The 25,434-nt window shown below is 42.9% G+C and overlaps 2 protein-coding genes across 3 annotated transcripts in view; one reads left to right on the forward strand and one right to left on the reverse strand.

The window, feature by feature from the left end:
• ADD1 (adducin 1 (alpha)) overlaps nucleotides 1-3,635 on the forward strand; it is a 30,827-nt gene extending 27,192 nt beyond the window's left edge. For both annotated transcript variants that reach the window (XM_010283596.1, XM_010283597.1), the window contains exon 14: nucleotides 2,942-3,635. In XM_010283596.1, the coding sequence (XP_010281898.1) occupies nucleotides 2,942-3,294 (353 nt within the window). In that variant the 3' untranslated portion in view covers nucleotides 3,295-3,635. The remainder of the gene's footprint in view (nucleotides 1-2,941) is intronic.
• Nucleotides 3,636-6,360: 2,725 nt separating this feature from the next.
• Nucleotides 6,361-22,419, reverse strand: MFSD10 (major facilitator superfamily domain containing 10; the record flags this gene model as incomplete). Its single annotated transcript, XM_010283602.1, has 11 exons — nucleotides 6,361-6,467; nucleotides 7,188-7,277; nucleotides 8,421-8,468; nucleotides 10,197-10,287; nucleotides 12,063-12,171; nucleotides 13,408-13,426; nucleotides 13,548-13,640; nucleotides 14,614-14,722; nucleotides 19,112-19,300; nucleotides 21,168-21,326; nucleotides 22,316-22,419. Coding segments are annotated over 11 exons (1,118 nt in total), but the record flags the coding sequence as incomplete, so codon positions are not given.
• Between the last annotated feature and the right edge of the window lie 3,015 nt (nucleotides 22,420-25,434).

Raw genomic sequence — 25,434 nt, forward strand, 5'->3', positions numbered from 1 at the left:
GCAGCAACTTCTACAGCTGTTTCAGCTAGATCTGCCGGGCTACATCAGATTATACTTTAAAGTAATACGGATGTTTGGCCCCCTCCATGTGTATGTCCTGTTCTATCTGAAAGTCAGCGTGTTTGTCATCGATATGAAAGTCAAACTACATTGTAGACAACTGTGTTACTAATGAACCTGAAAATTCTTTTAAACTGAAATTCTTTTAAACTTTTTGTTCCACAAACTCTTCTAGTTGTGTAAGTTTTAGAGTACAAACATACAAAACTTACTTTAAGAGTAAATGGATGTCCATGCCATGACAACTTTGGCAGAAGTTTTGTTGAATGACAATGTTCTCTGTATACAGCCACTTCTCAACCTTTTTTCCTCATATTGTTTCTACTTAAGTGTAGCTGAAGTCAGGAGAATGTTTTGTGTTAACTCAGTTATAGCCTAGTTTGTATGTTTGTCCACCTTTGTGTTGGAAAAAAACCCCAACCCTAAACCTTTTATTTCTGTAAGTAATGTGAATTGTAAACATACAGCAGTATTAATGTTACTTCTCAAACTCTTATGCTACAGTATATGTAAAGGGAGAGCATGGATGTAGACATGATTATTCTAAAAAACTTAGAAATTTTGAGGTACTTGCTGAGTTCTTAAACTGTAAATAGGTTTTGCAGCAAGATGTATTTTTAAACCTTCCTAGTTACGTTACTGAAATCCATCAAGTAGAATAGCAAAACGTTTACATATTGTACACTTTCTTTATCGAATGTGGAATTTGTAAATCTCCCTAATTCTGGTAGAATGTTGCCCTTAGCGATCTAGATAAACAGATGTTTGTTCAATTCCAGCATAATGTTAATCTCTTTAGTGAAGATGATGGTAATTTGACAAATTGGGAGGGATAGCAGTCCCGGATTAATGAGTTATAAAACTGTTTCTATTTATCCAATGCTTAGGCCAACTGGCAAATGCTGTTTGCATGCCTCTAGCTTCCTATTCTTTAAGAATTTATAATCCCTTTTTTAAAACTTTAAAACATTCTTTTAAACTTCTTTTAAAAAGATAAAATAAAGCTGACAATCTACTGTGGTGCCTATTCTAAGAACTGGGCCAGCTAATGAATAGAGCAGAGTATTTTCAGCTGGAGGGGACGTACAGCCATCATCCAGTCCCGCTGCCTGACCAGTTCAGGGCTGACCAAAAGTTAAAGCCTGTTGTTAAGGGCATTGTCCAAAAGCCACTTAAACCCTGACGGGCGTGGGGCACCGCCCACGTCTCTGGGAAGCCTGTTCCAGCGCTTGACCGCCCTCTCGGTAAAGAAATGCTTCCCGACGTCCGGCCTGCACCTCCCCTGGCGCGGCTTTGAACCATTCCCACGCGGCCCGTCGCTGGATCCCAGGGAGGAGCTCAGCCATGCTTTCAGTTAAATCCTGAAAAGTAAAATGAAATCCAAAAAGAGTGTAGTGGTAGTGAAGAACTGTAGGTGGTACTTTTGACAATTTGTCTCGCATGCGGACACGGGTTAAACTAGAGCTTCAGGAGGCAGCTTGTAATGCACATAATTGCTTTCTCTTTTTTTACTCTGTTTTAAATCCTGCCTGCATTGTAACTTTTAAACTGCTAACTTGTGCATTCTGAGTGTTTGGCACTGAATACTAGTGTGTTTTGTTTATTTAACCTATTAGAAGTTCATGATGCTGTAGGCAAAACATGTTGGGTTTTTGAGTAGGTATTCACAGCACAGAGCCCCCTCAGATACATTAGAAGATTATTAATCCCCTCTGGCAGAAATAAAAAGAACACTCATTGTCATTTCCATGGGAAAAATGGGGAAGTATCAAGTATTTTCTGTAAATTCTTGTGAAAGCCTTCAGTCCTTTCAAATTAAAATGAACAAGATTTTAAAAGGGGAAGAAACAGTTGCCTGCCTTTTGTGCCTGACAATGCGCATGGCCTGGATTTTGTTCCAAATTCCTCTTTATGTAATATCAACGGGGACGTATTTGGCACAGCTAACGAGGTCCTTCTCTGCTACAGTGCAGTGATGAACATCGCAGGGAGCTTTAAAAAGTGCTCATTGTTAAACATAGATACAGAAAGAGGAGCTTTAAACAGAACAGCTCTGAAGCACAGCGATGTTACAGTTGAGGGCGTAGTGGTAAAGTTCCCCTTTGGACATAAAGTTATCACTAGACTTTTGATGTTTCTTTACCTGTGGGTGAGGTTTGCTGTTAGATATCACATACATCTGGAAAAAAAAAATAATAGTTGTGTCGCCTAACCTGCTGAGCTCATTTAATTTGATAAAATACATGGACTTGACTTACAGGAATCCATAATGTATACTCATATCTTGCAAAATAAGTGAAGCCTTTGTGATAGGAAATATTCTGAAGGAACATCTGTTAGATCTCGTGGAAGAATATTATGAAAATCCAAGCATTGTGATTAAAAATTGGCAAGCCAATGGTTTAGAAATTGATGGATTTGCATGTATTGGATCACTGCAAACCAGCAGTTATTTTTATGCCACCAAAAGAAAAAAAGAATCAAGATACAGAATTTCATGACGCTCTCTTCCATGCCAGTGAGAATTGTAGGTTTAAATCCTGTTTACTGTACCAAAATCTCATGGTGCTTGCAAATTTTATGAATAAAACATGAGAGAAGTCTAAACAGTTACTTTCTTGCTGGTTTACACCCACATGACGGAATTCAGCTTTATCTGTTTTGTGGTAAGAAGCTTGAAACCAACCAAAACTTTTGTGAATATCTTATTTCTGTCTCTGTGCCCAAAGCTAAAGGAGAAGAGACCTATTACAAAGGCTTTTATGCAGAGTAAATATATTAGTTTTTTTTATAGAGAGCGCTCACCGTCAACTTGCTTGGCTTTCTCTGTTCTAGGGACACTTAGGTAAACTAACAGTGTCGTTGTCTGTCCGTCCACTAGAGACACAGCAGGACCAGACCTACAGAGATGACAGTGACGCTGCAACTTTCAAGCAAACCCTCCCAGATCTCACCCCTGACGAGCCTTCAGAAGCACTCGGCTTCCCTCCCTTAGGAAAGGAGGAAGGGAGATGTGATGAAGATGTGCCCAAAAGCCAAACGGAACCCCCTGCAGTGGAAAATAAGGAACCCCAGTCTCCACCCGCTGAAGAGCCAGTAACACCAGCAGCGGAGGAGGGGACGGCAGCTGATGCAGGTAGCGATGAATCTCCAGGGAAGTCCCCATCGAAAAAGAAAAAGAAGTTTCGCACTCCTTCCTTCCTGAAGAAGAGCAAAAAGAAGAGTGACTCCTAAAGGCCAAACACACTGCAGAAACACTGTCATATTTTAAAATTCATTAACCACTAGAACGTACCAGATCGTACTGAGTGTTTTGTCTTATTACGTACATGAATGCAGCAAGTAATCCAACCAGCCCCTCAAGTTATGGCTTGATTGTTTAAGGTTATAACCAGAAACTAATGTCCAAAAAGGTGCTAATCCTGTGTTTTCAGCAGCTACCACAGATCTGATCCCTAATTTGTAATCAAATGTGGAAGGCACTCAATCACTATTTTTAATTTAAAGCCTGCACTGCTTTAAGAAAGAATTAAAAAAAAATCCACAACTAAAAATAAAACACACATTGCTTACCACAAGAAGTGTTCTTTTCCAATATTCTGTTCCAAGTCACAAGTAAATTCCTTCTTAAATTCTGACTTTTAGAGAGGATGCTTTTGCAGTGGTGATTTCAAGGGGGTTGTATTCCTGGACTGACATGTAAACTTCTGCAAGCTTGCAATTACTGATCATGTTTAGTCAAGCTTTGAGGCTGTCCGGCCCTTCCTCTCTTCTTCCCCTCTGACTATTGTAACAAAATGAAGGTGTTTTTCACTTTGTTTTATTTTATAACTGGCACTTGAAATCATCTTTGATGTCTAGGACTGAAATAACTGTTGTGTGTTCCACTCATGTTGTGTGTTGAAAGAGCCCAATCTTTTTATTTTTTTCTAGTGAGTACAGTTTAAGGGAAATCTGTCTTTCAGTCTCACCTCCCTAAGAATCATTTGTAATTTGGCTGTTAGAAAAGGTTAAAAAGTAACTGTATTACAAGTATATCAGAAGTTTTTCAGCTGGCACTGTGGTGCAGTTGTGTGTTGGGCCTTAGCAGGGGCTTTTCTCACCCTCTTAAAACCCCCTCGGGTGCCCATGCAAAGCTGTTGCGTATAAACCCCATTTGCAGCCTTTTGCGTTCCTTCCCATCATAAAAATGTAAATGCATTACACTGAATATTTAACCTTTTGTTATATTAATTATTTTCACTTACAAAAACTGGCATTTCTTTAATATTTCTGTTGCCAGCAGTGAAGTACAGAAATCCCAAGTAACCTTAAAGGTGTGTTTTCACAGTTCGCTCTAAATGTTTAATACGTAGCATGGCAAAGAACATGACTTTCACCACTGAATTCACTGTTTTCCAGTTGCTGCCATGCTTCTGTCTGTCACTAATCGTAGCAGCAGTTTCAGATCAGATGGGTAAAGCTTGCAGGAATTCTCCAGAAACCATGCGGAATTGCCCCTGCCGAAGGTGGGGCGGGTTGGTAACCCTTCCTGGTTCCTGCTGCCAGCGTTTCTGGCTTTAACAGCAGAGAACATTGACACCCCTGCATGGGAGAGGGAGACACGCAGTTGCGCAGTAAGTGTGCGTAACAGAATCCGGTGTAACCTTTTAGGACAATATTAAATGTTGCAATTGGTAAAATAGCAGACTGATGCCTTACATTCACGCAGCAGAAAGCATCAAGCGAGCAGCGGGCTGAGCGGTCGGACGTGGCTGCGGATGAACGAGGCCTGTGCTAGGCTGGGAGGTGCTGATGCTGGGGGAAGCGGCCCAGAGGAGAATTGGAGCCGGAAGGCTTCAAGTGAGGGAAGAGGTTTCGGGGTGGTGGTTGGTGCGGTGAGCGAGGACAGGCGGCCCGTTGTGGAGGGGGCAGAGGTACGGTGGAGCAGAAGCTGTGGTGAGGCAGTGTGCGGGAGAGGCCCCCGAACAGCGATGTTTAGTCCAGACTGCATGGCGCGAATGGCTTTCCGCTTGTACTTTAACCTTGTATGTCACCTGTACACTAGGAAGCATACAGTACTTATTTTGCTAAATTGTGTTTTACTGCAGGGTTGTAATTAAATGACTGATTGCTCTATGTTTCAGTTCTTTAACAGACTCCCTCCATTTATCTTGGCTACATATGCAATGACTCTTAATTTCTAATTTTGTAGTTTGTTCTTTTAATTCTTTGTATTACAATATGAAATGTAGTCATGTATGGTATGGTTACACACTTTGGGGCAGAAAAAAAGTCCTGCATTTTTTTTTTCTTTCTTGTATCATTAAGTTCTACTCACAAATAAAACTCTTAAAAAAAAAGACTTTTCCTGCTCTGCTTTCAAAACTTGTGCAGTTTTATTCTACAGGTGCAGCCTGTTGACTTTTATTAGCTCTTTCTTTTAAGGATTAATGTGTTAATTAATGATTGCTTTAGTGTATTCTCAGAAAATGTATGGAGCCTCCATGCCAGGGGTGGCTGGGCTGGCGTCCTGGACCCTGCTTGGGCTAAGCCAAATGGCTACTGTAGTTCATTAGTGACTGGACTAGACAAGTGTACAGCATAACCGTTTATTTGTAACACAACAACAGTGCTTGGTCATCAAACATCCCACAGTATTAGAAATTAAATATAAAATATCTCTCTAAATTTAAGTGTATACATACTAAAAACAGTCCACCTGTGCTGAAGTGTTAGTTGGGTTCAGAAAGCCTGTAGTATGCTGCTCGCTTTTGTTTTTGAGCGTCGGGTTTTCAGGCGGCTGGTATAGCTTTTGCCAGGTCTGCTGAGCATCGGCAGTGATCTCATGGCAGTTGTGCAGAAACACCCCAGTATTTGTTCTCTGCTGCCCAAAAGCAGCCCTGGGGGCAGAGCTTTGGCCTGGCCTTTGATAATGACAAAGGAAGAGAAGCAGAGGAGAGCTGTGTGCGCTGCAGCGTGGTGGTCAACAGCACTTGCTGGCAAGTTGGGATTGCGCCGTCCCATGATGTTGTCGTATCAGGCTCTGCTTGTCTGGTGACCTTAATGCTTTACTCTGTTTTGGTTTGGGGGTGTTTTTCTATTCTCAAAGCTAGCCCAGCTGGCTGGGAGGCCAACTTAAACCTACCTGCTTGTGGAGGGCTGTAAGAATCCTGAGCTCTCTTGTTGCAAATGGCTGTTGCCTGTCCCCTTCCAACAGACCAAAATCCCCCTCCTCCTCCTATCTGATCTGCAGCATCTGTGCCAGGAGTCAGGCTGTGTAGGATCCTTGGGAGCTGGCGATAGTCCTGTGGTTACTTCCTACTCCTCCTTTGTCTGCTGTTTTATCGAACCAAGTAAAACGAAGGGGATGAGGAACAGAGCTCCACAGACAGTGAAGCAAACCTCTGCCCCTGCCAGCCAGTAAACTGCAAAGGAAACAAGATTCAGCTTGTTAGTATGCTTCATCTGTGTAAACCAGCCTGCCAAGCTGCTGCTCTCAACAGCTTCCACCTGGAGAACACAGAGCTGCTGCCACCTTCCCTTGCTGGCATGCAAGTTACAAAGAGGAGGTAGCTAACAACCAGCAGTGCTGGTGCCCTTCCAACAAACCGGCATGTTGGAAGTGGCTATTTTAAATAGGATGTTTTCATTCTTGCTAGTATGGAAATGGGGAAGCTCCTATTCATGCATTCAGCTTTAGCCACAGGGCAACCACTTAATGCTCTCCCCCCAGCGCCTGCTCCATGGCTGCTCCTGAGAGCAAAGAGCTTTACTTGAAGGAGACAATACAACAGCAAGAGACCTTGTGTGAAACAAGCAGGAATCCAATGCCTAGGGAACAGCTGCTGGCTTTGCTCACACTTAACTTTAGGTGCAAGTTCAAGCTCTGACTTGCTGCGTGGCTGCTTCCCTTTTACCCTATAATGGCTTGGGGGAACTGAACCCAGTGCAGGGCCTAGGGGCTCTGCTCCTTAGGCACAGTCTAGGCTTGGCCTTAGCCTAGGGCCACTAGGCTCTCAGGGGTACCTGCTGCTGCAAAGACACCTTCATGGCTCCAAAAAGTGCCAGACTTCCCCTTCTGCCTCACTCAGGTGCTGTGGGCCCGGAGTGACACTGTACCTTGGCAATGTAAAAGCCATGCTCACCTGTAGCTGACAGGATTGGTCCCAGGGCTCTGGCAAGGGCACCCAGGCTCCTCAGGATCCCCATGACACGTCCTTTCTGGCTGGCAGAGCCTGTGCAAGCAGAGAGCCCTTACTCAGGTTGGAGGTTTTGCTTGGGGCAGGGAAAGCAGGCACAGCATGGATGCAAGTTAAATAAGAGCCACATAATAAAGTGACGTTAATGAGCAAATACTGACTGACTGACTGACTTTTATCCACAGCAAGCACAGCAGTGCTGGCAACCAACTGAACCAAAGCTAAAGAAAGAACTGTGTCATTCCCAGCTGGCAACACGGCAGCATCAGCTTTACAAGGTTCCATAGCAACCAGTGCCACAAACCCAGAAGGTTTTGGAAGGTTTAGAAGGTTCCTTGGATTATCTTTTCTAATACATCAGGAATAAATTACTGCTGGCAGCAATGGCTGGTGTCTGCTTCAGAGACCCCCAGCCATTCCCACCTCCGTGCTGTTTGTGGCCTTTGCCCATGATATTAATTCTGTGCCCACTGCTCCCCATCTTTTTAATTGCAAGGTTGCTTCCAGTTTCCCCACAGCATTGGAATGAGCTATGCTACACAGTACAAAACTGAAGTGTGATACTGGTGTTCACACCGAACAGGCTGTTGCTGTTTGTTAGCTCTGAAACTCTCCATTGCAGAGTGCTGACAGTTTTCAGAAATGGGTAGAAGTCATTTTTGAGTTATCCTATGCTCCCTTGCAGGATATTTCTGCATTTCCCAGGGTCAGGATGTTGCTTTCCTATCCCCAGCAGTCCCACTGAGCTTCCCTTCTGCAAAGGAGGTTCATGGAAGGGAAGGGACTGAAGGCTGCAGCACCTCCAGTGTAATAGCAGTCATGGATCGCTGGCTATATGGAAAAGGGGCCGCACCCAAGCGACCAGGAAAGGCTTTTTTCTAGGCCTTAGCCTCACTCCTTCAGGGGTGGTTGCCATTTCAGCGTGACATACATACAACGGGGAGCGGCGGGCCACTGTCCACATTTCTGCTTTCCTGGTTAATGCATCTGGGGGTAAGAAGCCAAGCAGCGGCCAGAGTCACTGTTGCAATATTCAGAGCCGAGGTGGGCCGATGCCATGAGCGCTCCTGTCGACGCATCACTAAACCTGAGGTCAGTTCTGTGTTTGTCTGAGACAGGCCTATACAAAGGTCAGTTATGCAGCCAAGGGCTGCCGCTTAAAGCGGGACAGACACTCACCATAGCCTGATACCACTGCTGACAAGCACGGGATAACAATGGCCGCAGCTGGAAAAATCCACAGAAGAGACTGTCAATGAGCTCAAAACAGTTACAAGAACAATAGCGAAAAACATGTGGCCCAAACGCGTTACTACTGCAAAGAACTATGCTGAGCTCTGGGGCACTGTACCAACAATGAATCATCAGGTTTAATCCAGTTCAATAATGAAAACACCCCCTCAAAGCCAACCTGCAGGAAGAGCCCAGAGCCCCGAGTGCTCTGAGCAGATGTTTCACATTAGCATCTCTCATTCCATCAGCCCACAGGAAAGGGGCGGGTACCCGCTGCTTTTCCAAATCACTGTGGTCTTGTCAGGTGGAGCAGGGATATATTTCAAACAGACAGTGAGGTGGCTGTACACAGAATCACACTGTCCCCCTGTGTATGGCTTTACCGTACTCACGGATGAAAGAGGCAGCGTACTCACAGATGAAAGAGGTAGCTACCTTCTGTCTTGGGGAAACAAGACCGTCAAGTCCAAGAAGAGGTTACAAAATAGCTGGACACAAAAGCCAAGAGCTGTTCAGCAATCACTGCCCTCTTACTGAAACAGGGTCCTTTTCTGCCAAGAAGGACGTGCTTTAAGCATACAAAGCAGAATCTTTCCTGGGAAGGAAAGAACAACTGGAGAGCAGGGACAGACATGTTGCCTTAACTGCAGGCACCCTAACTCCTGGGGCAGAGGGAAGAAGAGGGGCCCCTCCAGAGGCACTTCTAGCAGGCTTAACTGGGGAGGAGATGGGGTCTTCTATCGAGGTAAGAAGCCTCATCTCCCTAGGCTCCAAACTTAGAAGCACAGTTGCTTCTGTGACAAAGAAAAATGAATACCTCCTCTCATCCCTCCTCACCCAGGGGGCTTTCAAAAATCAGTTAATCTGTAGAGAAGATGTAGATTTTGAAACCTGTCAAACACACAGCTACTAAATAGATGCATTTTGTGGTTTACAATTTACTTTTAAATCAAGCTGCATCATGCAGAAGAGAAGTCTTCTACCTTTGTAATTAGTCATATTTGAAGCTTCTTAACAATAGTTAGCAGCACTGGGAATATCTCAAATCTCTTTTCAGATAGGCACATCAGTAGATGAATCCAACTCCATTCATAATTGTTTCCCTGAATAACAGCTTACTTTGGCAGGATATTATTTACATAAACACTTAAACATCTTCGAAAACCACTTAGCAGAAACAAGAGGTGGAGTTTTGCTCCCTCTCTGAGCTAGCAGCTTGCGATGCAAGAGAGCAGAGCGGTGTCCAGCCAGCCCAGCCCTGTGCCACAATGATTCACCCTCACTCTCACTCAGCCTGAACGCACACTCCGGCCTCCAGCTTCAGAGCCTGCAGGTCCCTTCAGCCTGTTGCCTAAGAAATAAGGCAGCCACCACAGAAATATAGAGGCATGCTGTCTCCCTTCTTTTCCTGAGTTATTCAGTGAATATTTTGCTTCTAGGACTGATGAGAGGGAGGAAAAAAACACCCTTGAGAGCTCCCCGGTGAGACAGGACAACAGGCACACTGGGGATGCGTCCAAACATCACCAAGGCAACTTCCTGTGATACAAACAGCATCAGAAAAAAAGCCAGACACTACTTCTTCCATATTTTATAAACAGAAATGTCAACTTTCTGTTACTTACAGTTTGAAGTTAGAAGTGCATCGTTTTTAACGGCGTGAATAAATAGATGAAGAAAAATTATTTGTGCTTAGCTGTCAGTGCATTTTGAATAGCTCACCGAAGGAGTACAGCAACAGTCCAACGCTCAGCATGGTCACATTTGCAGCCCATCCAATTAACAAGAAAGCTGGAATCAGCAACATAATAGCCTGCAAAATGAATGAGTCACACAATTACATTTAAGCCCTGCTTGTTAAAGCCTAACTCTAGGTGTCCTGCCAGTTCTCTTCTGCTGATGGGACTACATTTAAGCTAGAAGCAGAAAGCCCCTTCTTCCCAAGCAGACATTTCAAGTTCAACTGGAAAGCCACACATCAACAAGGTCTTCAGCTTTCAGAGTCCCAAAAAGAGAAAACATTCTCCCATCTCCAAGAGCTTGGACTTCAGTTCCCCTGTGATGTCTCCCTCCATACAGAGCTTTTGCAGAAGAGACGGATAGGTTAAGATCTGCGGTGTGTTTGATAAAAGAGAGTATTCACTCCCACCAACTGTCTCGTTTTGAAGATTCAGTTATAAATCAGCTACTGTAATCACTGTGCTAAGAGAGGCCACCTTTGCCGTATGATCCAGATTCACAAACAAATTGCCAGAAGAGCTTCAGCAAAAGGGGGAACTCCCACAAAAGCCACATACATGCACAGGAGGAGTGCCTCGGGGCCAGTGGGTTTCTGCATAGAGCACGTGGGTGAGTGAGAAACGATCAGCCCAGAGCAACTGAACTGAGCGTTTCGAGGTAACTACACTTCTCAGTGCAGGGAAGAGGAAGGACTACAATAATTAGTGGGGCAAACCACAGTTTGCAATAAACTGCAGTGCAGTGACAGAAACACAGCAGGCTGGCAGAGCACACTAAGGAAGCTGATGCAGAGGATAAAGCAGTGCTAACACAGCAGCATGAGCTTTCCTTCCCAGGGAAATGCTTCCTATGTGACACAACAAACGTGCCATTAACTTTTGCCTGCCAAGGAGCAGAGTGGAGATCGTTTCACCAGCAGAAATGACCTTTAAGAAAAGCTGAGTCAATTCACTGGAATGCAGTGCAGTTTGGCCATCTTTTTTACCCTGCCACTGCTGAAATCACACTGGCCTCAAAATAACGTGTAATAATCAATGGAGACTTTAAGAGCCCGAGCATACGTATTACCAAGCAGCCAACAAAAGTTCAGAAACACTTGAAACCTGCTTTATTTAGTTCCACCCACAGATGTAAATGGCAAAACATATCTACTTGTCCCACAACTGTTTAAGATGCAGGGAACTGTTCCCTGTCATCCCAGTACAGCAGTGTCATCACCTCTATGAAGAAAGAGGCAAGCAAAACAAAGAAATGCACACTTTTGTCAGTGGAACTTCCCGCTGAACAGTGGTACGTGCTACTGTTACATGTAATACTGATGATCACAAATGGAAGACTGGAGGAAGACTCTACTTCCCCCTGCCCACCAGTGAAATATACTCTAGGGGAAGCCTGTCAAGCATGTAGACGGCCAGACTGATGTCCCTGAAAATAATTTGCCAGAAAGAGTCAGAGATCAGCCCCAAAGCAGCGTTAGTAGTTTCAATGTCTGCACTGCAAGAGAAATCACTGAAACTAAGCATAATCTTCACAGCATTTTACCTAGCTTGCACAGACACTCTGTCCTTATTCCCTACTGCAGTTATAGATGAAGAGCTCAGTTTCAATAATATCATAGCTGATATTATAAGAGACTGCTCTAATATTCCAAAGTTTAGTTAGACTAATAAGTGCCCAACAACCAGGGTCTTGAGAAGTCATTTAGCTGGATTAACGAGACAGAAATTGGTTTTGATTTGACAAATACAGTTTATAGCCTCCAACTACCATTTGTTGCACTGTAGATTGAAAATTAAGACATCAGATTTGTGGGGGAAAAGAAAAAAAATTTTTTTTTTTTTTTTTTACCCTTTTTACAGCTCTGATTTCATTTCCTGGCTTGATTCGGCGAGCATAGCCTCCCTGGATCACAGCCATTGTTATTCCAATAAAGAAAAACATCTTGCCCTGCTGCATGCTAGAAGGGAGGCAAAAACACAGATTATGGAGTCACGCACAGAGCATTCCACCCTGGGATTCACAGGTTCAGTGTAGACCCTTTCCTGAACCAGAGAGAGAAAATGTTTTGTGGTGCTCATATGAGCAGTGCCAAGCTCTTCATATGCTGACATTCGTTTCCATGGCAGGCAGACAGCAAGAAGATAAACCTCTGAGGTCTTACATAGAGATGGGACGGCTGCTGGCAATCGCTGCAGTCATCTCTAGCCTGCTATGATGTAGTTTAGTTGTTTCTAGGGTGGCCCACAAAGAGTCAACACACTAATTACCCTGTGCCATGGAAGTCTGTGCCATAAGCACAGGAGTTGATTTCCAAGGAACAAGTGTTTTTGCTTTCTCACAACCATTGCCAGCACTTTTGCAGAGCTTGATTAAAGTTACCAAGGCACAACAATGGGCACTGACATGGTGGTGATCATGTATTGCACCAGCAAGCTTGCAAAATCACTCCCTCCACCCTTAAATAAGTCTTCAAATTTCCCTTTCACCTCTCCTATCTACTAAACTATGTGGATATTCTCAACAAAAAGTTCTCACCTCCATAACAAGCTTGTTTGTCACACAACGTGTACTGTCGGCCTAAAGTTGTATATCTCACTACATGGCTATCCTGAAAGGACTGTGCCGAAGCAAGCTTAATACCCTAGAAAGCCTTTCCTTGGTGTACACACATTAGTTAAGGCACAAACCGTAATGAAAGACAGACAGGGAAACATGAGACAAAACCCCTGAGAATTACTCAAAGGGAAGGACACACATAAGGAATCAAGCTGTAAGATCATGTTCCTGGCTGGCAGGAAATGTATTTCAAGCTGAGCTGCTGTTAGTGGACTCTGTTCTCTTTCTTCTCTAGTGTTTGACTAAAGCAATTCAAACTCTATGATGTAATGACTGCACACCGTACGCAATGCAGAACTCTGATGAGCAAATATAATCACATAGCTATCCCTCCATCCTTTGCCTTTTTGAGCTTCAGGATTCATCCTGATACTGAAGAACTCTTCTCGGCTAGAAGAGAAAAGGTTTTATTGTAATCAATACAACTAGCCCAGCTACACATATTTCAGGAGCTTTAAATTTCATCTTGTGTATGGATTTTCTCTAGTTATTAGAAGTTGTCGATTCAATATTTCCTTTCATGATAAACAGTGTGCCTGTATTTTCATAAATTCCTCCCACAAAGCCCAAGTATCACTGAATGTAGTGGTTCCTTTCTGTGTGTTTTTACTCACCTCATAAATCCTCTCTTGAAAATAAATGAAGAGACCTTAAATCAAGATGTTGGAAAATATCCTAGACAAAATATACAACATTTATCTTTTAAGTGTGCTATACCTGCTGAAAGAAAACTCAGTGTATACTCCAAGCCGGAAAACAGGAAAAGGTACAGGAAATAAGACAGGCCCAAGATTTTGAGATTCTGAAGATCTAAACAAAAAACACCAAGGGGGAAAAAAAAAAGAGAGAGAGCGAAATATGGTGGTGTTTTTCAAGCATAGCTTGAGAATATAACAACAATAGTAGAGCAACATTTATCAACTGTACAGGGAAAAGTTCTCACCTCAGGTGCTCATTTTAAATATCCACACAAGACATGCCAGAAAATTACTTCTGCCCACTACCTCCCTTCTTATGAAGGGAGGAGAGCCAAAAAGACTAATCTCTCTCTGGGTCACCCAATCCGGCCCCTCTGCCTCACCTATACTGGGGTTTCTTTATTTTTAATCAGTACCAGCATTCCACTGAATACCTTGATGCCACTCTTGGGATGATATTGGCTAAAGCACAGCATCCCTTTTTCTAAGCTACAAGTGGTCTATGGCAGATTGCCATACTTGTTTTTCTGCCAATGCAGGCTTTAACAGGTTTTCCCCTAAGTGGCAAATATTACTCTATTCCTGATGCAGCAGCAAGGAGGGCTGAATGGTAAATTGGTGTACCTGGCAAACACAGATTTATTTTCTATGGCTTAAATAATTTCATATAGAGACATGGCCAGCTTAAATCGTACATCTCCAAGTCCTGAACTGAGAAATAAAATTCCAGTCTGAAGTTTCCTGGCAGCTTGGATAAGCAAACTCACATCTCCCTTACTTGTGCCTTGATCTATCTTTTTAAATCACTTCACTTGCTGCAGCTTACCCCATGCTGCAGCAAGTGCCTGAAGAAAAAGCAAGTAGCAAGTCAGAAATCTTCAAAACACTAATCTCTAAAACCTTCTTTTGGGAATAACAGGATAAGCACCCAAGGGAACTTGCAAATCCCTGTTCCTAATTTAGTAAGGCGTGTTGTAAATGAAATGCTGCTTCTGAAATGGTTTGAGTACAGTTTTCACTTAGAAACCACTACCACATACAAAAAAGACATACAATATTAATATAAAAAGTCAGCTAACACTTACTGTGCTCTGAAGGGGATTCCTTTCCTCGGGTGACTGCAGAGAACTGAAATAAAGCCAAGGGACTGAGCAAGTCAACTGCTGCTTGAAATCCAGACGTCACGGAAGAGACCTGATCAGAGAAAGAGAGATTTATTTAAAAATCTGACATAACTACGACTTCAAGGAATTGACAGTAACAGTCAAATATGCTTCTACACCTACACAAGTTATATGAGATGAAACAAGGCAACTGGCAGTGGGGTTTGAGTGACCCCCAGTAACATCGCAGACTTTGTGATCACAGAACTGGCTGCAGCACTGTAACTAGAAGGTAGAGCACTGATAGCAGCTTTCACTGAAGGCAGAAAACAGATTCTTCCTTGGGTTCTTAAAAAGCAGAAGAGGCTCATTCTCCACAGCCTGAAGGTGGCTTTATTTGGTTCACTTTTTGCATCATCCCTCATGTCCAATGGACAAATAACAGCACATCTGCCTGCAAGTTCATGGGAACCTGTGGATTTGCTTGTGTACTACAGGTCTGAACATACATGTAGCACATCAAACAATGGTCTGTTTTGGTACTGGTTGTTCTTCTAGCCATCCAGTGACACCTCCTGGGGAAGAAAAGGAAACTATAATTTTTAGAGATATCCCTTGGAGAGATTTTAGAGAGGTTTCTAGAGACATTCTGCCCAGACACATTGTGTGGCTTTTTGAAGTGGAAAATTTATTTCATAGCACTTCTGGTCCTTGTACTCCATACATCTCAACCCAATTACACTTCTAGTGGCACTCTCTCCTGCTCCTTATCAACAGGCACTTAGGAGATGCTTATTCTTTCATCTATAGAGAATTAAATTTTTTAATTTGTTTATTTTTTATTCTAAGGTATAGAAAATTAAAGAAAATACTGAAGAAGAAATAATGTCTAAATTCTTAAAGAAACAATCCCTTTTAAAATAGGAGAATTTGGACTGATACTTTATATGACAGTCACAGGAAGAGATAAGACAGACTCAAGAATCATGAATAATCACACTTAGTATTTCACATCTTCAAAGCACTGCACAGACTTTATCTGATGAGCTTCCTTCTCTTCCCAGATAGGGAGGGAGCTATTACACCCTTGAGAGCAGAGATTAAAGGTCAAATAATGAGTGGAACTTAATCTTGGTGCATGACCTGAAGACTCATTTGGACTGGATTTAATAAAGCTGTAAACAAATCTACCTTCAATATGGTATTAACATGACCCATCTTGTTTTGATATTCAGACCTTCTGAGTATCCAACAGCAGAGCTCTGTAGACCCTTAGTCTCACAACAGCAACCAGTTCAATATACCAGGCTGGTTTTGCATAAGGCTGCTGATCCACATAGAACGAACTAGGATATTTATTTCCCCTTCCACTGCATGTGTTGCAGAGAGTAAACAGACACTCCCAAGAAGAAGTTTCCTCATGCTTTCAAAAGGTCTGTAAGAGGATTTCCTGAAGCTAGCTTGTAGCAATCCTCAGTTCCTGCATTTTTTGGCATGATGGTGTTTGTACTACACCATTCTGCACCCAGAATCTGGTAATAAGCAACTCTCTCCAAGCATGTTTGCCAGTAATAAAAAACCCTATAGTTTATACCTGTTTTGAATTACTATCCATGTCAGACAGGGTGCCACGCTGCTTTGTACTACAAAACCGATTTTAATTTGGTCCAGAGAATATACGTTATATATGTATATGTTTAAAGCCTTAAGTGTTTTATGAAATACATACATGTATTATATTTTTTAATATGTGTGTATGTATGCGCATGTAAATTTCTTTTAATTTTTCCTACTTTTGCCCTAGAAGCAGTAGTCTAGAAGTAACTTCATCTACTGACCAACAATGAAAACATTGCCCTAAAACTGACAAAAGTGTTTCACCACCTCCAAATAACAAAGTATACACTGCCAATTTCAGTGTCACCAGCTGCATGGAGTTTAGATTCTTTGCAGGTTCACAATCCGCAACATCTAACTTTTATTTAATTTCTATGCTTATGATTTATTACTCAAAAATTGCTCAATTTCACTTCATGATCGCCCCAAAAGTCACCTTAAATGGTAGACATTTTTCACAGTGTCTTTTACTCTGTTTTCATCTAATGCAGAGAAACTAAGTAACATGTCTTGAAGGCACAGAGTCAGTCCAAATCAGGAATGCATCCTGGGCCTTCCAAGCTCCAGCCTTACCTTTCAAATCACATACTGTTCAGTATGCATAGAGCAAAAGCCTTGTTCTTCCGTAAGTCTGCTAGTGATGCTGCATAGCCATACACACAGTCCTTATACGATTAGCTGGACACCAGAAAATAAAAGTAGTAAAAGCCTCCCTCCAGCAAGGCAGTCTTGCCCGTGACTAGCTAAGCTAAAAATTAACTCAAAAGCTCTTAAGCGGGACAGATTCCACTAGAGATCTTTCTAGTCTTCCTATCTCCCAAGCAGGTCACAGCAGGAGCTCTTTTGGCCACCTTGCATAAGACCAGTGTCTCTGACAGGTGAAAGGCACAGTTCTCTGGTCACTCTTCCCCTGATAAACTTGTGGAACAGTTGAAAAAAAGGGGAAAGAGGACAGCAAAAATTCTGGTCTCTTAGGATGAAAACTCATCCTACAAGTTAATTCCAACATGAATGAATGTGAAATACTTCATCTCTCCTTTGAAAAGAGGACTGATAGAGAAACAAGAATATCATGAGAACACAGCATATTTCAAGGAAACAGATGTCTGATCCCCCTGGCACATCCTCCTACCGGTTATCATTATCATTTCCCCTTGTTTTACAGCTTTGTCCTTCCAACGCATCCACTCCTATACTCCAGTAACACCTGCTCCACCTCAGCCCAGCCAAGTTTCAGAAAGGCAGCCAACATACCTGCCTTTCCTCTGTCATCCAGGGGCCAAGAAAACTGCTCCCCTCCCTCTCAAAGTGTGAGGAGTTACCCAAGAAAAGATCAAAGCAGCCTAATCAATGAAGTTACAAACACCCTAGGACACATAAACCATATGGGCCCACTGCCCAGGTGCAGGCTGAAAGGAGCAGCACAAAAGCTAACTAACACCAACAGCAATCACCAGAAGCTCCAACGCCTGCCAAACCACTGTCTGAGCAGCACTCAAACACTCTGTATTTTGCATGACTGGGACCTGACCCTGAGAGGCACCTATTAATCCACCTCATGCAATACCCACTGCTGCACAGAGACACAGCCCCAAAAAGCAGGGACAGAGCATTCATTTTCTTGTGAAAATGCAGTTGTGTTGGCTAACACAGACTAGCTTATCAGAAGAACTCTCAAGAGGATAATAAAAGTGGGAGGGATGTATTCGGTCATCATACAGTCCTAAAAGGTGCTGAAGCCATTTATCCCTCTACAGCAAAGGAGGAATTGTTTATAGAATACAGACTCGCTCTACAGCACTCTCCTACATCAACATGTTGCCACCACCCCAGAGTATGCAGCTCAGGGTTTTATCCAGAATGTTTAGAAACAGCCAAATAGGAAAAAGGAACAGATGACATGGAAGAGCTGTTAAAAAAATAAAATAGCTGCAGTGCTTGGGAAAAATAATGTGAGCAACCAATTTCACATGGGACACAACCTGCTGGGAAATGCTCAGGGAAGGTCTAAAGTTTTGCTGTGGTAAGAGCATTGCAGACAGAGGCTTCCTGAACAATTCTCAATGTCAATGGGTTTGGCTATCCAGAGACCAAGCACGCTTCCATGGCTGAGTACTGCTTAGAAACAAGGGATGATAGGAAACATCCAATCCAGCTGAAAGCCTCAAATCGAGTGTTTCACCCAGATACCTAGGGCTGAATTGAGGCTTCCCACACTACAAAGGAGACTATTCCAAGACACTTTTAATCAGATATATCTTGGACAGCATCCATTCACACAATATTAAATCATAATGTTAACAAATGTTTGGCCCCATAAATCCAAACAGTTGCTGAATTTTAGCACATACAGGTATTTTGCATCTGTGGAAGACAGCACAGATCAGAGAGAAGAGTCATTTGCTACTTTAGTGTTCAAAACAATCAAGCAAAGAAAAGATAATAGTTAAGAAAATTTCTAACACATACTGGCTAAATGAAAGAAAGGCCAGTCTCTGATGCATGTACTTTTATGATTAGCTGAAATTCCTCCCCAGGGAGCTATTGTGATCATAGATGAAAATGCACCTTCTCCCTCCCATGTTCCCATTAGGTTTTGAGAAATTTTAACGTACCAAAACTAGCAATTAAGCAGACACGTTAACTATAAAGAATTTCTCATATTACACTGGGCTAAGAGATGGGACCATCATGTAACCACTTTGACACCAGCCTGAATAATAGTATTTAATCCTGGTCCCAGGAATGAGCTAAATTCCTGAGACACTGGCTAAGCCTCTTCTTCATTGTTTTCAGTATTTCAACAGTTCTCAAATCCTGTTTTTGCAAGAAACACAGATGTTCAGATTGATAGTCTATTTACCCTTTTTTCTTTGGGAAGTGTCTCCGGAAGTAGGAAGAAGATGAAAATTAAATCAGCCACAGCAAAAATGAGTGCTAACAATGCTGAACGAAGATAGAAGACTTCTCCTTTCTCTGTCTCCATGGCTAGGTAAGCTCCGATCATGGGACCCAGGGTAAAACCAAGGGAGAAAGCAACACCAATCATTGCCTGCAGCGATACAATGAACACAAACATCTAGTTTTAGACACCAGTCTGTTCAGGTAGCTTCATTCTAAAACAGTTTGTATTTCCTAGCATTTGTGTTAAAGAAATGCAACCAGATACAGAACCTAACTACTCTGAAAATGTAGGGAGTGCACAGCAAAGAGCACTAAGTGTGAAAAACCCATTATTTCCAAATAACCAATTTTATTTTCTGTCCAGTCAGGAAAGTGGCAGGAAAAAACTGCAATGTGGTTATGACTGAAAGGAAGTTGGGAAGGGAAATAATGATTCTCATCTCAGGGACTACTCAGCCAGCAGATCCTTCAGCCACAGGACACACTTTTGCAATGTAAAACTGGAGAAAGGAGGACAGCGCCATGGTAGGGATTCATAATGATGTCTACAGCTTCTAAAACGGTTTGGCAATTTTTGTATTTAGGAATTTATGTCTCATATAGCAAACAGGCTGAGAGGCTTCCCAGAACAACCTGAATTTAGTGCAGGTACTAAAGGGGATTTATTAACTAACTATGAAACCTGCACACAGGAAAAGAGGTAGGATCTGTACATGCTGCATGGGAGCTTAAAAGAGCACTGATTTGAGTCATCATCTCAGTGAGACTGCTTAAGAATACAACAGTGCGGGATCTGGCTCATTTTCTTTAGGAGACATTCAAAGATGAATACTCACACATGCAGGACCCAAACATGTGTCATCCCAAAACACGATCCTCCTGTTTTCCTGAGTCTATTTAACTATACCTACAGTACTAAACTAAACAAGGGCAGGGCCCACTCAGGTGTCACCTCACAGTCTCCAGTGTTGTTTCAGCCTGCCCAGCTAGCACTCTTCCAGTGGCCCATCACAATTCAGGAATGGCATCAGTCAGATGCTATTCTCTTCCCAGAAAGCAGAATGAACATGCCTACTCTGCTTTGGAAAAGGAGAGAGTATAGCCACATGGATGTGAGCCGTGCTGAACTAACTTGCTCTCAGGCCCTAAATATACACCCTGACCCATTTTATTTACTAGTGCAGTATGGCTATCCCGCTCCATAAATAAAAATATATTTTGGCTCACCAGAACTATGATAAATTGCTTCGAAAATGCATCTGCTATCACTGTGAAATCTAAAGCTTTCCCTTCCCAAGAAGGGGCTGTCCCGCAATAGCAGCTTGTAACAATCTGTTAAGAGAAGTTTGAGGCCACAAGGTTTTTACCAGATAAAAGATCTAACTGGTAATTCACAGGCAAAGTCCAGCCTGCAGGGTGTTTCCCATCTGGGCCAGTGCCTTCTGGAAGAGGACAGAGCAGCTGTTCATGCTACTTTCTGCTCAGTCAGCCAAATGCCGCATCCTTTACCTGCTGAGCTCAGGTCCTGAAGCCACTGGTGCATCCAAGGAAGTCAGAAGGCACCCTGTGCTGTGCAGAGCTGTTGCACTTCCACAGTTTGGGAAGGTGACAAAAATGGTTTGTCCTGGAACTGGTTTCCAGCTACCAAAATTGGGCCATAAAACCTTTTGATTTCTAAATTATAGAATTTTATATAGAAATTTATATAGAAATTTAGAATCCTATTATAATCAGGATTACAGTTATCAGCAGGAGTAACAGTTGTAACACTTACACAGGCAGCTTTTCCACCTCTAGTGCATCTGTGTTTCACACGTAGGTGAAAGTCATTGACAAGTAAAGTCTAAGAGCTCACCAGTAAAATGATCTGGCATCTTTTCAGAAGCAAGGTAGTACATAAAGTCATATTTTCACTTGATCAACAAATACACACCTGAGGAAGCCATTCTGAGTCCCTGAAATCAATTAAAAGTTACTCAGAAAACCCAAACACATACCCCACAGGTGTAACTTACCATGCCCTTGCTCCGTGCTTTTGGAGAGTGCAAGTCAGCAATTATAGCTGTGGAGAGGCTGACATTCCCTTTGCTTATTCCACCTATGATCCTGGAGAGCAGAAAAACGCCGAAAGTCCTAGAGGCAGCCCACAGTGCGTATGATGTTATCAAACCCATCTGCAGAAGCAAGAAAGGGTTCTTTATAAAGCAGAGCAAGGCTGATCTCATTTCTGCGCATTTCCCAGCTAAACATTTGATTTTTTTGTTTGTGTTTTTTTAAACAGTTAGTTGAAAAAAAAATGTAACAAATGTCTGAATATACAGATACTGCACTATGTCCTGGACAGTGATATAAAAGAAGGAGAAACAAATCCATAAAAGCTTCATATAAATGTGAGATTACTAATAAAATTACAAGAGCAAGGAAAGTTCAAAGAAAGCTAAATCAGTCCTGGGCAGAAAAACACTTTTGCGCACCCTGCTCCACTTGTTTTCAACTTCAAGCGAATTCTGAGTTCAAAATAAGAAGAATTCACAGTTCTAGCCCTTCATAATCAATTATAAGCACATGTGCTCTTTTAATTCCCTCTGTACAAGCCTACAGGATACGGGGATTTATATATAATTTGCTGCCAAGTTCACCATGTATGTATGCACTTTCTCTGCACTGCTTCTGTAATTAGAATCCCATACTCTGACCAGCAACAGAGAAAACCTTTTAGAGAGGGTTCATGTTCATAAGAAACACATCTTACACTGCTATATAATATAGCACTTCCTAATCAACAATCCCCAGGCTCTGTGAAATGGGTCATGAAGAGATCAACCCTCATTAGTCACTTGGGGAACTAAAATATACAGGGATTAAGGCTAACGTTTGTAAACAGGGCATCTGAAGTCATACTCCCATACGCAGGGGAAAGGGACTTTGGAAAATCCCAGCAACAGATGGGTATTTTGGTGCCTCCTATATACAATTCTGGATCTGGGAAGCTCAGCTTAAGTACCTGCATTTGGAAGTGTAGCCAAGTGACTTGGCAAGAAGCAGTCAACAACCATCAGACCTAAAATGTTCAATTTCCCAATGCTTTGTGCTAACCACAAGACCATAGTGCCTTCAACTGCAGATTGAGATGGCATGACTAAAATCAACATGAGACACATACCACCGTCATCAAGATGACAGGTCTTCTGCCCAAGCAGTCTGAAACAGCGCCAGTGAGGGGAGAGGAGAAAAACTGTAGAATGGAAAAGATTGAGCCAATCAGACCTAGGGAAAAAAAAATTAAAAAAACAATCTCATTAGACTTACTGTCTTCGTCTTAAGTACAAAGACAGCCAACCTGTTCCAGACCTATCACTCCATTATGTCCTTTAAAAGTACGCAATTAGACATAAAATAACAGCTATAAAGAACAGCTTTGCCTCTGAAACTAAACCACCCACACAACACCGACCTTGCACTGCTGTTTAACTGAGGCGGCAAATACAGACAGACCAGAGTAACAGGCACAAATTGGATGATTCGCTGGTTACTTCACCTGTGAGAAGGGGTTTGAAACTCCGTGGTTATAATGGAATGCTGATTCTCCAATGGTTCCCCAACTAACTACATAAATTTTCTGTTCTTAAAGCAGAGATAATGAAGCTTTAATAGTCACAGTTCTTTTAAGATTTTTTGATTGTTCGAACCTGATTCTGTCACACTTAAATAGCTTTTCTTCCTTTCTTATCATGGAACAGAGGACATAAACACTGTTGTTAGTGAGGCCCCCTAAGAGGTAGGAGTGATTCCAACAGACTCCAAGAGCCTTTTGAAATCTGCCTCCAGTTTCTGTGATCTTTAATTCCTCTTTTCTCTTGCCATTTCTATCTTGACACACCTATTAATTTGCACTACACTCTCAACAAGCAGGCAAAAAAATGCCTTGTTTTAACAGTTTTTCCTCCAAAGGAAAAACTAGGTTATATGTCTCAGATCATTCAGCTATGAAAGCTTTAAAAGCTGAGGAGAGAGAGACCACAAGTTCTGCTCCCATCAAGTTTGAGGGGGCCAGGATATCGATACTGAACACCTTGGGGAGAACAGCTGCTTATAATAGCTCAAAATGCCAAAAAAATGTGTAAAAAAACCATAGAATCATAGAATAGTTTGTGTTGGAAGGGACCTTTAAAGGAAATCTAGTCCAACCCCCCCTGCAATAAGCAGAGACATCTTCAACTAGATCAGGTTGCTCAGAGTCACATCCAACCTGGCCTGGAATGTTTCCAGGGATGGGGCATCTACCACCTCTCTAGGCAACCTGTGACAGGGTTTCACCATCCTCACTGTGAAAAACTTCATCCTTCCCTAGTCTAAATCTACCCTCTTTTAGTTTAAAACCATTACCCCTTGTCCTATCGCTACAGACCCTGCTAAAAGGTCTGTCCCCATCTTTCTTATAAGCCCCCTTGAAGTACTGAAAGGCTGCAACAAGGTGAACCTGGAGCCTTCTCTTCTCCAGGCTGAACAACCCCAACTCCCCCAGTCTGTCCTCATAGCAGAGGTGTTCCAGCCCTCTGATCATTTTTGTGGCCTCCTCTGGACCCGCTCCAACAGGTCCATGTCTTTCCTGTGCTGAGGGCTCCAAAGCTGGACGCAACACTGCAGGTGGGGTCCCATCAGGGCAGAGTAGAAGGGGCAGAATCACCTCCCTCGACCTGCTGGCTGCAATCTTATAGATTGGTAGACTGGCAGTTTATATTAATGAGAGACAAGTTTTCCTCCTTGTATTTCTAGCACTGTAAAAACATCCAGACATGCCAAACACTTCATAGTGAGGGAGCAGCAAAAGCAGGGCTGTACCACACAGGGGAACGAGCCAGGAGCTGAGGGTGACCACAACACTGGCAGTGCCCTCACCAACCAGAGCGCAGTCGCACACTGCGATCCGGATGGGATGGGATGGGTAGAGCAGAGTGCCACTAGCAGGGTCCACTGACAGTTCCAGGCAAGGCAAGAGTTATACATCAGGTCCATCCAGGGAGTCCGGTCATGACCAACAGAAGACAGGGTCACAGAAAGGAGTGGAAACAAGACTATGACATAGGTCCATTCATGAGATAAGATACCTGCAGTGTAAGTCCAAGGTCCATCCAAGAGGCAGGGCCAGAGACAAGGTTATACTTACGATGTGGCTCAGGCAAGGCCCAGGCCTGAGCTGAAATACAGCCCCTGAATCACTGGGCAGAAAGTGTGTGGGTGAAGGTTGGTCACCGCAACCAAGTCTTGGTGCTCTCAGGGCCTTGACAAGGACAGGGAAGGTTTGTGCTCCGAAGAGCTTGCAGTCTAAGCAAAGATGAAAGAGAGCAGAATATATCCTGCACTGGGAGAAGCAACAAGATGATCTTGCAAGTATCTTTCCAATCCTATGCTCCTTGTTGTAGATGAAGGCAATGAAGGAATGCAGGCTGCAGGAAGACTGCAGTGGCTTCTGCTTAACATCACAAGTATAATGAACCTTTCCACCATAATAATTTAAGGTGCAATCAGACAAGATGGACTGAGACAGGAGCTGACTACAACTAAGATGGCTTGTCCACCTTCCCCCTGCTTCTGCAGCCTTGTTCAACTCTCCAGTGAGCTAATTCAACTCAATCTGGCAGAAAATTAATGGGGAAAGGGAAGGGGAGGAAAACATCTTCTGCTGGTTTAGCAAATTAGACAGATCATTAAGAAAAGCTGTCAAAGACAACGGATGAGATGGAGTCAAATGTGACAGTTATCAAGTTAATTCAGCCACCTTGTCTGCACCCTCACTGCCTGTGGCTGCCAGGTAATTAGTGAACATTCCCATCACCACTCAATACTGCTTCTAAATGCTTTTCTCCCAATACTTTTATCCTAGAGAGAAAACACCAAGGGATACCAGATTCCTTTGAGACAAGCAGTGTCAATTTTATTTGCATGTTCCCAGTTAGATGCTATATTTTCTTCAAAGGGCAAAAGAGTCAGTTGCACTTCTCTAGAAGGAGCAGGGAGATTTCTCCTTCCCTTTGAAAGCAACTGAGCCAAGTCAAGGCATCCAGCACCCCCAAGAATATAGGGCACAGCAGGTAAAAGGAAAGGGAACAAGTTGGACATGACTCTGAGCTCCCAGCCCCTTATTTAAACAGAATCTGACATAGCGAGAAGGAACAAGGAGGAAGCATGAAGTCAGGCCTTCGAGGAGACAGAAAGCAGTTTCTAAGCGATTAAAGATAACCGTTTCCTACAGTTGTACTGGGTTTGCGTGGCAAGGTTTTG

This window comes from Phaethon lepturus, unplaced genomic scaffold (assembly GCF_000687285.1).
Source record: "Phaethon lepturus isolate BGI_N335 unplaced genomic scaffold, ASM68728v1 scaffold5223, whole genome shotgun sequence".
Lineage (NCBI taxonomy): Eukaryota > Metazoa > Chordata > Aves > Phaethontiformes > Phaethontidae > Phaethon > Phaethon lepturus.